The sequence below is a fragment of the Sarcophilus harrisii genome, chromosome 6 (genome assembly GCF_902635505.1).
Source record: "Sarcophilus harrisii chromosome 6, mSarHar1.11, whole genome shotgun sequence".
Lineage (NCBI taxonomy): Eukaryota > Metazoa > Chordata > Mammalia > Dasyuromorphia > Dasyuridae > Sarcophilus > Sarcophilus harrisii.
The window spans coordinates 80,179,857-80,192,397 of NC_045431.1; the positions used below are offsets into that span (position 1 = coordinate 80,179,857).

Genomic DNA, 12,541 nt, shown 5'->3' on the forward strand with positions numbered 1-12,541 from the left:
ATATAGAAGCAACTATCGCAACATTTGTGTATATATATATATTTAAATAAAAAAAATCTGTTTTCTCTCTCTTCCCCCATCTCTCTGACATTAAAAAAAGAAAAACAATTTTGTAACAAATATGCATAATCAAGAAAAATTAATGATCTCACACATGCATACAACCCTTTTTTTACCCTCAATCCATCAGTTCTCTGTAATGGATATGTTTCATCATCAGTCCTCTAGAATTATAACTAGTCATTGTATTTATGGATTATAGTTCTTACACCTTTAAAAGTTTGTTTTTATGGTGTTGCTGTTGTGCACTTTGTTTTCCTGGTTCTGATGGTTTCATTCTTCATCAGCCTCAAAAATTGTTCATTTTTGTAATTTTGAAGTTTATAGTATAAAACTATTCTGGTTCTGCTTTTTTCATTTTGTATCACTATAGGAATCTTTCCATGTCTTTTTGAAATCATCTATTTTCTCATTTTTTGGAGCATAATAATACTTTATTACATTCATTTACCACAGCTTCTTTCAGTCGTTCTTCAATTACTGTCTTATCAAAAAGACCTGCTATAAAGATTTTTGTACAAAAAGAATCTTTTCCTATTTTATTGATCTCTTTTGGATATAGACCTAGCAATGATATATTTTTTCCAATTATATATCTCCTATCCAATATCTCTTATGACTGTTTTCAAGTCATTAGTAATATTCTGTGGTCTGTTTATAGTTAGCCTTTTAGTCTATTTACTAATACTTTTGCTTGGAACTTCATTATTTGTAGCCATACAATATCTCTAGGATAAAATTGGTGTGAAAAAGACAGCTTTTTTGAGAGGAGGTAGTCAGGATTATCAAAACTATCTCACAGTCTCCGCAATTCAACTTTCTGTCTTCTACTTAATATTGGGTCCCTGCTCATTTATTAAAAGATCTAGAAGAAGGTCTCCATGGCATTGGGTAGATATTTGATGAAGAATTACTTGGAGGACATGGATTAGATCCACAGAAAACAAGAAGACCTATATGTGATGCAAATTACACAATTGTTTAGAATAGACACATTAGTGAGATCCTAGATTCTGGATGCATGCATGATCAATGAGATCATCAAAGCAGTGAGAAGGAAGAAAACATGAAACATTGCTATTTCAGATAAAGTAATTATCCAGAATCAATTTAAGAATTGTGATAAAAATTATTAGCCAGGCAATTTCCTTCCCCCTTTATTTTTTAGTTTCAATAACAGTTTGCCATAGTACATAGCTTCAAGTAATTCCTCTTTTTATGGATTCTAGTTCACAAATGATGGTGGAATGAATGAATATCTGAGAGTGAGTTAACAGACACCACTGTATGTCTACAAGTCATGAGATACTATGGTCTCTGAAGAATTAAGAATAAGTTCTTAAAACAACAGAGGAGTAACAGAAAAAAACATGGAACAAAAAGTATGGAAACTGTAACATATAACGAGGAACTTTGAAAAATAACCAAAGAAAAAAGATGTCATGCAGGAAACGTATAATTGAAATAGAAGATGGACAAGTCCAATGATAAGAGCCAGGGGACAATATATGGGAGAACAACTGTACTGCTATCATCTTTGAAAAATAACGAGAAAGCAGAAGATATCCCCTTCTACCCTCCCCCCTAGTACACCAGACACTTCATGGCAAATTTGTTGGGTAACATTGATAAGGATTGCACAGGATAGGTAGGAATCAAAGGCTTTTCACCTGCCTATGTTATTGGAAGGAACTTCCATATTAAGATCCATGGAAATATTTCAATATTTTTTGAGGTGCTGTTAATATCCTATGTTAGAAAATTAATTTCTATATCTAGTTAGTTAGAACAGTGTCTCAAAATGTGCTGCAGAGAATCCTAGAGATCTCTGCAATCCTTTCAGAAGTCTCTCTTTGGACAGATCCTCAATAATTTTTAATATTATAAAGATAATTTGAAAACCACTGAGTTAGAAGACCAAGAAAGCCTCAGAAGGCTTTATAAGAAGAATTGAGGTTAGAGTGATTTATAGGACTATTCCAAAGAGCCTTTATAAAGGAAAAACTGTGTAAAATTAATTTATTTTTTGTTTATTTTTTAGCACCTGGACTAACTGGAATTGTTGGAGGTCGTCCCAAAGTGTAAGTTTACTGGTAATTAGTTGATCAATTAAATTACACTTAAAAAAAAAAAAAAAAAAAGGTTGTGACATTTTTTCCTGTTAAGGATAAAAGAAGATTGGAGGGAACAGTATTACCAAGGTCACATTCAGTACATTCTTGTCTTAGAAGTTCATCCAGGGAGTTTTGCTTTGACTCACAGACCATAAGCTTCTCTTATCGAGAGAATATGCTCTTGGGAGCAACTGCAATTGAATAAATTTTCTCTATAGTATAAAGTCCTTTTTTCTATATAAGATAATGACTTCTTCTAAGAAAGAGCATGATAAAGTTCAGAGATAATTTATCTGTCTAGAAGACTTTATCCCAGGAAAGGTGATTTACTTGAAAATTAAGTGGCTGATGTAAAGTCACATGACAGAAATAGGAAAAGTTAATGACTTCATCTAATTAGTACTTTACTCCTAAAGGAGTATTCCACTCAGCCTGGCTCCCTATGGCAGGCAGGATCTCTTTTTAGTTCTTTCTGTTAGTGGAAAAAAGTTGAAACCAAATCATAGAATGTTAGAGATTTTAAAAAGGGGCCTTTGGAGATCTTCCAGTTCAACCTCCTCATCTTGAGAAACAACAGTCTTGAGAAAAAGAGCAATAGTCAAAAACCTGGGCTGGACAGCTTATATCTATGTGGTCCATTAATACCTGTGCTCCCCTATCTCAGCATCCTCCACTAACCCCGGAGATAACTTGATCATGCGCACTAGACTCTACTCTTCTTGTTTCCACGGGAGCTTGATATATAGTTTTCTGAGAAATCTGAAGCTTTCCCAAGCATTCAAACTTTGAAATGGGGAACCTGTTTTCTGATTTCTGAAGCAAAACTATGCAAAAGTGATTGGGATTTTGCTAATAAACACAAATGTTATGATTATTTATGTACTTGTATATAACTTTAAGACAGAAATTGTTTTTTAGAGCAAAGAATTCTCTTACGAACAATAGAAAGGAATCCTGCAAAGAGCAAATTCTTAAGAACTCAATTAATGGAGCAAATGAGTCAAAGAAAATTTAGAGACTGAATGAGGTTAATGGGAGAAGTACAGGACCTATGACTTCGTTGATATAGGGAATTCTCTGATGAGCAAACTATCAGTGTAGGTTAGTACCTTCTCTGCAACTTATAGCCATAGAAAATTACCCCCCCCCCCCAAAAAAAAAAGAAAGAAAAGGTAACTTGACTATGATGACATAGGCAGGAGGGGATCATGGATTAGACTTAAATCTAGGACTTCCTGGCTTTAAGGCAGACATTTTCTGTGCTATACCAGTTTGCCTCAACTCCATCCTGATTCTCAATGATTTATAGCTTCAGTGATTTATGTTAATTAAAAAACAAAACTTTTTGGCCTTTGATACTGAGTAAACTAAATATAATTTAAAGTTTGCTGACATTTAAATTTCGAATGTCAAAAATCAAACAAATAGAGAAAACAAACCAGAAAAGACAAAAAGATTCCCGATTATATCATTTTATTGGATCCTAGAAGACAAGTTGTATCTTATGTGGATGGTTTTCTTTGGTTAGAGAGGATCCTCATTCCATTTTCCAGCTTTCTGTGGCTCATTTTTCAGGATCTGCATTCTCATTAGTGCATTTGCCAAGTTAATTCACATCTTATTAAGTTTAAAAGTCTTCTTCCTCATGTCTTCACCTCCCTTGCTAATGATCAGTTATGAATACTGGTATAATCACCTGTGTTGAGGTTCCTCCTCTGATACTTACTACCTGGATGACCCTAGCTAAGTCACTTAACCTGTGTACACCTCCATTTCCTCTTCTAAAAAATAAAGAGATTGTACTAGATGATCTCTTAAGTTCCTTTATGGCCTATTGCTATCAATTTTATCTTTGTATCCAGAACTTGGTGTAATACATCACATGTAGCAGGCAGTTAATAATGCTTGTTGGATTAGATTGAATAGTCATGCAGTTGGGGAAAATCAGCCTTTAATGCTTTTAAATATATCTAAAGAAATTCAGATTTTTTAAAAAATAAAATGAGTTCAATATCTTATAATATTTACTTAATCATTCCATTTTTTTCTATCTTCTGTTCCATGTTCATCCCATTCCACCAGCTAATCTAGAGCATATATGTCTGTATTTTTGATTATCACTTTATTTCTATATATTTCTATTCCCATCTATATTTGGATGTTTTTATTTTGTATGTGTGCATTTGTGTCTGTTCCTTTATACTTGTGGTTAAGATCAAGGGTTGGATCACTCCAAGGGTGAGTTAATTTTGCTCTGGTCCAGAACCATAAACAGATCCCAGAATTATCCAGCATTCTCATAGATGAATGCTGTTGAACATGAGGAAAGCTGGGTGAAAAAATGTTCATGAATTAATGAAAATATATTATCATAACTAGAAAAAAAGTGAAGTTTCATAGCCTACTTATATTATGGCAACACATTTTTAAAATTTCAGTAGTATTTTATTTTTCCAGTTACTTGGAAAGATAGTTTTCAGCATTTATTTTTTTTTTTTTTTTTTTTTGATGCAAAAACTTTAAATATTCATTCTCTTTTTTTTTTTTTTTTTTTTTTTTATTTAATAGGCTTTAATTTACATGATATATACATGGGTAACTTTACAGCATTAACAATTGCCAAACCTCTTGTTCCAATTTTTCACCTCTTACCCCCCCCCCACCCCCTCCCCTAAATGGCGGGATGACCAGTAGATGTTAAATATATTAAAATATAACTTAGATACACAATAAGTATACATGACCAAAACATTATTTTGCTGTACAAAAAGAATCATACTCTGAATTATTGTACAATTAGCTTGTGAAGGAAATCAAAGATGCAGATGTGCATAAATATAGGGACTGGGAATTCAATGTAATGGTTTTTAGTCATCTCCCAGAGTTCTTTTTCTGGGTATAGGTAGTTCAGTTCATTACTGCTCCATTAGAAATGATTTGGTTGATCTCGTTGCTGAGGATGGCCTGATCCATCAGAACTGGTCATCATCTAGTATTGTTGTTGAAGTATATAATGATCTCCTGGTCCTGCTCATTTCACTCAGCATCAGTTCGTGTAAGTCTCTCCAGGCCTTTCTGAAATCATCCTGTTGGTCATTTCTTACAGAACAGTAATATTCCATAATTTTCATATACCACAATTTATTCAGCCATTCTCCAACTGATGGACATCCATTCAGTTTCCAGTTTCTAGCCACTACAAAAAGGGCTGCCACAAACATTCGTGCACATACAGGTCCCTTTCCCTTCTTTATAATCTCTTTGGGATATAATCCCAGTAGTAACACTGCTGGATCAAAGGGTATGCACAGTTTGATAACTTTTTGAGCATAGTTCCAAACTACTCTCCAAAATGGTTGGATTCGTTCACAACTCCACCAACAATGCATCAATGTCCCAGTTTTCCCGCATCCCCTCCAACAATCATCATTATTTTTTCCTGTCATCTTAGCCAATCTGACAGGTGTGTAGTGGTATCTTAGAGTTGTCTTAATTTGCATTTCTCTGATTAATAATGACTTGGAGCATCTTTTCATATGACTAGAAATAGTTTCAATTTCTTCATCTGAGAATTGTCTGTTCATATCCTTTGACCATTTTTCAATTGGAGAATGGCTTGATTTTTTATAAATTAGAGTTAATTCTCTATATATTTTGGAAATGAGGCCTTTATCAGAACCTTTGACTGTAAAAATATTTTCCCAGTTTATTGCTTCCCTTCTAACCTTGTCTGCATTAGTTTTGTTTGTACAAAAACTTTTCAGTTTGGTATAATCGAAATTTTCTATTTTGTGATCAGTAATGATCTCTAGTTCTGCTTTGGTCATAAAAACCTTCCCCTTCCACAGGTCTGAGAGGTAAACTATCCTATGTTCCTCTAATTTATTAATAATCAGCATTTATTTTTGTAAGATTTTGAATTCCAAATATTTTTTCTCTTCCTTTCCTTACCTCCCCTATCCCCAAGACAACAAGAAATCTGATACGGGTTAAACACATATGATAATTTTAAACATATTTCCATATTATTCATGTTGGCCACACATTTTAATAGAAAAATTGTCATGTTTTCTCCTTCAGATAAGCAAAAAGGAAGGAAACAAATTAGTATATGAGAAGTGGAGGCTACGGGGTAATAACCAGGCAGTACATAGACATAATATGCAACTCTCATCTCTTTTTCCCCAGTCTTCATATTTTGTTGGGCTAACCCTAATTTTCCTTTTGTTTATATCTCCAGATCTTCAGTTCTGAAACCATTTTTCTTCCTGTATCCCCAAAGAAATGTCAAGGTAAGAGATATTTCTAAATTTGTTAATTCTGTTGACTTAAGGACCAGTTGATAATTCTTTATTATTGGAAATATTTCTGACAAAATCGAGACAGAGGAATTAAATAAAACCATGAAATGTTTCAGTTTTGTTGTGATATACATAACATTTTTGAAAATTTAATTTGGGACAAGTCATCAGAGTGGATTTTGTAATTAGTTCTAATAAGTACATAAAAATCCTAGTCAATGAGATGACATTTTAATTCTGTATCTCCTCCAGTTCCTAGAAAAGTATATAATTAAGGAATAGTGTATTCTGGTTAGGGCCTCATGAAGCAAAACTTCCTATAGTATGTTCCTGTTGGATGGAAAGACCTGTGTCTTACTTACCTCTGGAGTTAATTTTCAGGTATTTGTAATTGTATTTGTTGACCTTTTAGATTTGCATTTTTAGGAGTTTAGCTGGATAAAGATAAAGATCAACCATAAAATTTCTCTCTAATAACCAGAACATTGACCTCAATGGCAACACAGTTTGGAAAAAAAGCATCATTAAATATATAATATAATCAAAAATATCTGAAATATACTTCTAATAGACCTAAATGAAAAAAAAATAAATTCTTGCCCCAAATTTTACGTAGATAGTAGAGTTTTGACAACTGTGAAAGATACCAAACATGTCAAAAATAAAATTGTCCTGAAAACATTGGAGCTAGAGAAAGAAAGGTCTGAAGAATAATGGAAAAATTAGAAGCTGACTGTCAAGTTTAAGGAGGCAGAGATAAAACTGTAATAAAAGTTGCTCCTGTTCGAGGCTTATCAGCTAATAAAAAAATTTAGGAGCATGAACTTAGATTTGAGGCTATTATAAATTTTTCCCATAATCAAAAGTTTCTTTAGGTTGAAAGCATAGATTGGGAGAAGGGGGTAAACATTGAAAAATGGCAAGTAAATGGATTCATTCTTCCCTAACCTAATCTATGCCACTACACAGATAACAGAGATTTTGTTGACCTTACCAGCATCAATCCTTGTATACCTGTTATTAATACAGAAAGGCTTTTGAGATTACTTATGAAGGGCTTTCACTTTAAGGGCGGGCAGCAAGGTGGTGCAGTGAATGGAACGCTGGGCTGGGAATCAGGAACTTTTATCTTCATGACTTCAAATACAATCTTAAATCACTCAATCCTGTTTGCCTTAATTTCCTCATCTGTAAAATGAGCTGGAGAAGGAAATGGCAAACTACTCTAGTATCTAACCAAGAAAATCCCACATGGGATCACCAACACAGTTGAACAATAATAGCAAGAAAAAAGACTTTAGATAAATTTCAATTAAAGCTCATTAGCTCTTTTTTAGAGTCCTTCCCCAATATCCACTGATTTCTGGATTTACTGAACTGCCCTTTCCTTTGGAGTTTTGGTTGACTGAATGACTGGCATGTTTCTATGGATATTATAAATATGTACCTTCTAATTAGATTTGTAATGTGGAATACTATTGTTCCTTTTCGGAAACAGGGTGCTTGTAGCAATAATTAAATAATAACTGACATTTAACACGTAAGAGTTTGCAAAGCCTTTTAGCTATATTACCTCATTTGAGAGGAAGTAAGACAGACTCCCAGGGTCTGAGTACATTTGTCTGCTCTTTGTACCCTTTAGATTGGTTTTCTTTTACTTGGATTTAAATGCATTATTGTATCTCTGTGTTTTGTGAATTAATTTGTAAGAGCCTCAAGTTTTATGAAGGCAGAACAATTATATATTCTAAATAAATAGATTGGTGACTCCCTGAACTAGCTAAAGTTTTTAAAGAAAAATCCATTATTTTAGAACCCTAACCTGGAATGTTTTATCTGTAACAAAAGCAGTCGAGCAGATCATGTGTACGAATGCTAACAACATGGTGGAAGTATAGGTTTGGTGATACAGAAGGCAGTATTTAGGGGTGAGGTGGGAAAAGGCAGCAGTAAAACAGTCCCCTCCCTCCTGAGAAGAAAGGACTGCCTGTCCCTCAGAGACTCCAGCCTTCACCCCCATGAGATTTGAGAATAAGGTGGCGTTACTGTGATTGAATAAGTTCTAGAGATGGAAGAGGTCTAGGAGCAGTTGTGAGGGATATAATCTAGGCTAGCAGAGTACTTTGAGAAAAGGTACATGGACAGTAGTCATTTCAGAGAAGGAGAATGACTTACTATGGAGCATCTTTCTCCTTAAAAAGAAAATGCAATCTCCTTCACTATGTTTATATTATCTGATTATAGTTAGGGCTCTAATGGAATTAGCTCTCATCCTGGGTAGTTGCCAAGGGATCAGAAACAACAAGACAGATACAAGTTTGCCGTCTTTCAAATGATATGAATTCTAGATTTGTTTTCCATAAAAGTAAGTAAACTTTGAGGCGTCCAATTCATTGGAGACTTTTAGCAGTTCCTACAAGAAGAAATTATAAATATTTTTTGTCTTTTTGTTGCTAAATACTCAGCAAAAGTTTAAATATTATTATAATTGAGTATTTTATTTGATTAACATTAAATTCTATTCAGTTTACTGAGTATCGAGGCCCAAAGATGCTTTTTTAATCAAGTGCAAATAATTGAGAACCAACATGAAGTAGAGAGAGATACTAGACTACTGACCCCAAAGGCCAAAATACCTGAGCTCCAACTGTCTGTGTAATCTTAACTTTTCAGTACTCTAGGCCAAAGGTTCTCAACTTTCATTTCAGTACCCCTTTATAAGCTTAAAAATTACAAAGGCCTCACGGCAAGAGCTTTTGTTTATGTGAGTATATCTATCAATATTTAGAATATATCTTGAGCCATTTCTAGTCTCTGATCTATACCTTGTTATTAGATCCAGAAGACTCTGGAGGAGCAATTGAGGCCAGTGACTTCATACAAACTTCCTTCACTTAAATCCAATTTAGAATATATCTTGAACCATTTCCTGTTATCCTGATCTATTCTCTATCACTAGATCCAGAGGACTCTGGAGGAGAATTTAAGCTGGTGACTTTATACAACCTTCCTTCACTTAAATCCAATCCCCTTGCATATCATTAGTCTTCCTTCCTGATATCATTGGTCTTCCAGAGCAAAGGATAAACAACAACAATATTTCTTAATAATATATCTATCAATATTAGAAATTTCAATGCCTTACTATTATGAAAATAGCTTTGACCTCTCCTTGAAAAGGTCTCAGGGATCCCCAAAAGATCTTCAAATCACACACTGAGAAACATTGTTCTAGGCCAATTTATAATCATCATCAACATCACCATAGCTAACATATATATAACATTCCTGGTGTCAGGCAGACATTGTGCAAAACCCTTTAATAGCAATAATAAGAATTTACATTTACATGGTGTTTTTTATGTGCTGGTGGAATTACAATAATTACCTCATTTAATCCTCTTAACAACCGTGGAAGGAAGATGCTTTTATTATCACCATTTTATTGATGAAGCAACTGAGGCAAACAGATTGAGTGACTGACTTGTCTGACATCACACGACTGGTATGTGTTTGAAGGTGGATTTGAATTCAGAGTGTACCTGACTGTAGCCCTAGCTCGTACTCCCTAATTGCCCCAGCTGCCTCCAAGATTGTAAATTGCTGAGATAGTCGCTACCTGCTTTGTTAGAAGTCATTTCCTTTCCCAGTGAACTCATAGGTATAGTCCCTAGCCTCGCATAGGGTAACAGAAAGGACTTAGCTTTTTCTTCTTTTCTTGCATAATTCCTCTTTCATAATTCTTTGTTGAAGAAGTGTTACAGTCTGCTGACATCCTCGATACACTTGATCCACTGCCCTTTGGATGATCCACAATTTGAATTCTTCAGAGGTTCTGTGACTGCCAGCCTTACAACATCATCAGAAAGATGTTGGGGTTAAGTAGAGGGATTTTTGTTTCAAAGATGTGTTTGGTTTCATTTGAGAAACTTTGGAATTTCCCAAAGACAATCCAGCTTGTTTTTCCTTCTGTTTAGCTCTGGACCCATAAGATAAATTTGGACCCAAGAGGTCAAGTGAGTTTACCAAACAGTGCCCAGAAAATCTCACAGAATGGATCCTACAATCCTAAAACCTAGTACAGAGACTTATATCCAAAGATACTGTTGAGTCCTTTTTTTTTTCTTCTTTAAAGAAGGAACCAGTGTCTTCTTGCACTTTTATGGGGTATTCTCAATGCCATAATGTCTCTGCAGCTCCCACAATCAAGAAGATCTTTATTAAGCATTTGCATTTTTTATTTGCAGTGGTAAAATCAACAATAGTACAACAACCTTAGACATGTATGACATTTTGCCATTTTTGGATATTTCATAAACTTTTTTCCTTTTTAAAAAATTATTTATTTTTTAATACACATTGCTTTATGAATCATGTTGGGAGAGAAAAATCAGAGCAAAAGGGAAAAAAAACCATGGGAGAGAAAAAAACGAAAAAAGAAGTGAACATAGCATCACAAGTATTTTTCAAAGTGCTTTCTTCTGTATATCTTAATTTGATTAGACACAATTAAGCACACATACACATACACTTTCACATGGATATCCTTTATGTAATAGAGTTTGGGTTTTAAAAAATTTATTCTTTCAACATTTTACTACATAACTTGTAAATCTAAGTAGAGAATATCCTGCTTGATTCACTTTTTAGCTGTAAATGCCAATAAAACTCAATTTCTGTTAATACCATCACTAGCAGTTTCTGTTCTATACACAGCAGATGCCTAATACATTTTGACTGATAGTGTTATTTCCATCATATCCTCCTCCCTTGAAATCAAATATCCCATATTTGCTAAAGGGCTCTAGTCATTTTTCAGTGACTTAAGAATTAATGAAGCAAAAGTTGCCTATAGTCTAACTTCTTTTGGGATAAAGTCCACATTGAATTGATTTTTAAAGTGTATCTTATGCACTTAACTAAGTGTAAAGAATTTTGCTTGTGCTGTGGGCAATATAATAATAAAAACAGGCATCTGTGTAGAACTTTTATGCCTACAAAGCACTTTATACATATTTGATCCTTACAATAGTGCTGTGATGCAAATATTACACATATTATGCCCTTTTAGGAGATGAGGAAGTTAAAGCTCAGAAGAATTAATTGATTTGCCAGGGACAGAACAGCTAGAGTTAAATGTTGAAAGTAAAATTTGAACCCAGGGTTTTTCTTCTGTTTATATAGAGTACTCTTTTAGCTATTCCAGATTTCCTTAAAAGAAGATATTGGTCCATCCTTTTCATCATTTTATTATAAATTAGACTTCCCAGAGACATAGAGTCCTAGAGTACCATCACTTTAGGATAGCATCACTTCTCCATATCATCACTCCTATACAAATATATATAATAAAGTCAGCTTCTGATGCTTCCCTAAACATAGCTCCCACAGGCCCAGAATATAGGTCACTTTTATTTTATATTAGAAAGGAGAAAGAACTCTTAAATTAGGAGATCAATTAGAAGCCTCCTCTTCCCTAGAAGTCCATAAAGTCTCTTTGACTTCCAAGTATTCCCTGGTAGGGTCCTAGCAAGTAGAGAAGCCTGGGTGACTCTTCCTCATCAGTGTGACCCTCTAAAGACCCTCTGGCTAATCGGAATTGTTATTATTTTTTTGTCATTTGACTGACATAGCTTCCAGTCTGATTTGTATCCAACATAATTAGCTCCTAATCATCTATGTTATGAGTTACAAAAATTATAGGATGTTTTCTCGTTACTCCACATGTCTGAGTCTTCTCCATTACCAGATCCAAACTACCTCATGGTTTTTGAACTGCTTAAATTGAATGATTATGCTGATACCCAACTGATAAATCTGAACCATATGAAAACAGTGGTCTTAAAATAAGAAGAATTAATGTTTCTTCTGCTACACAGGGTAGTTCCATAAAACCCAAAATAAATTAAACATTTGGATTAACTGATCTTCTGAACTCAGGTCTTCTAAAGGGTTTTGATTCATACTTTCTCCCATAGGCATGTGCTTTCTCAATAATCATGTTATATTTTGGCCTGTTTCCTAAAGAAAAGAACTTTTATAAAACATTTGTTTCCCATGCAGATC

General features: G+C 34.0%; 1 protein-coding gene across 2 annotated transcripts in view; it reads left to right on the top strand.

Moving 5' to 3' along the window:
* The window catches only part of LOC100932208, a 131,358-nt gene that overhangs the window by 88,129 nt on the left and 30,688 nt on the right, over positions 1-12,541 (top strand). For both annotated transcript variants that reach the window (XM_023505919.2, XM_023505918.2), the window contains exons 14-15: positions 2,102-2,141; positions 6,415-6,466. In XM_023505919.2, the coding sequence (XP_023361687.1) occupies positions 2,102-2,141; positions 6,415-6,466 (92 nt within the window). The remainder of the gene's footprint in view (positions 1-2,101; positions 2,142-6,414; positions 6,467-12,541) is intronic.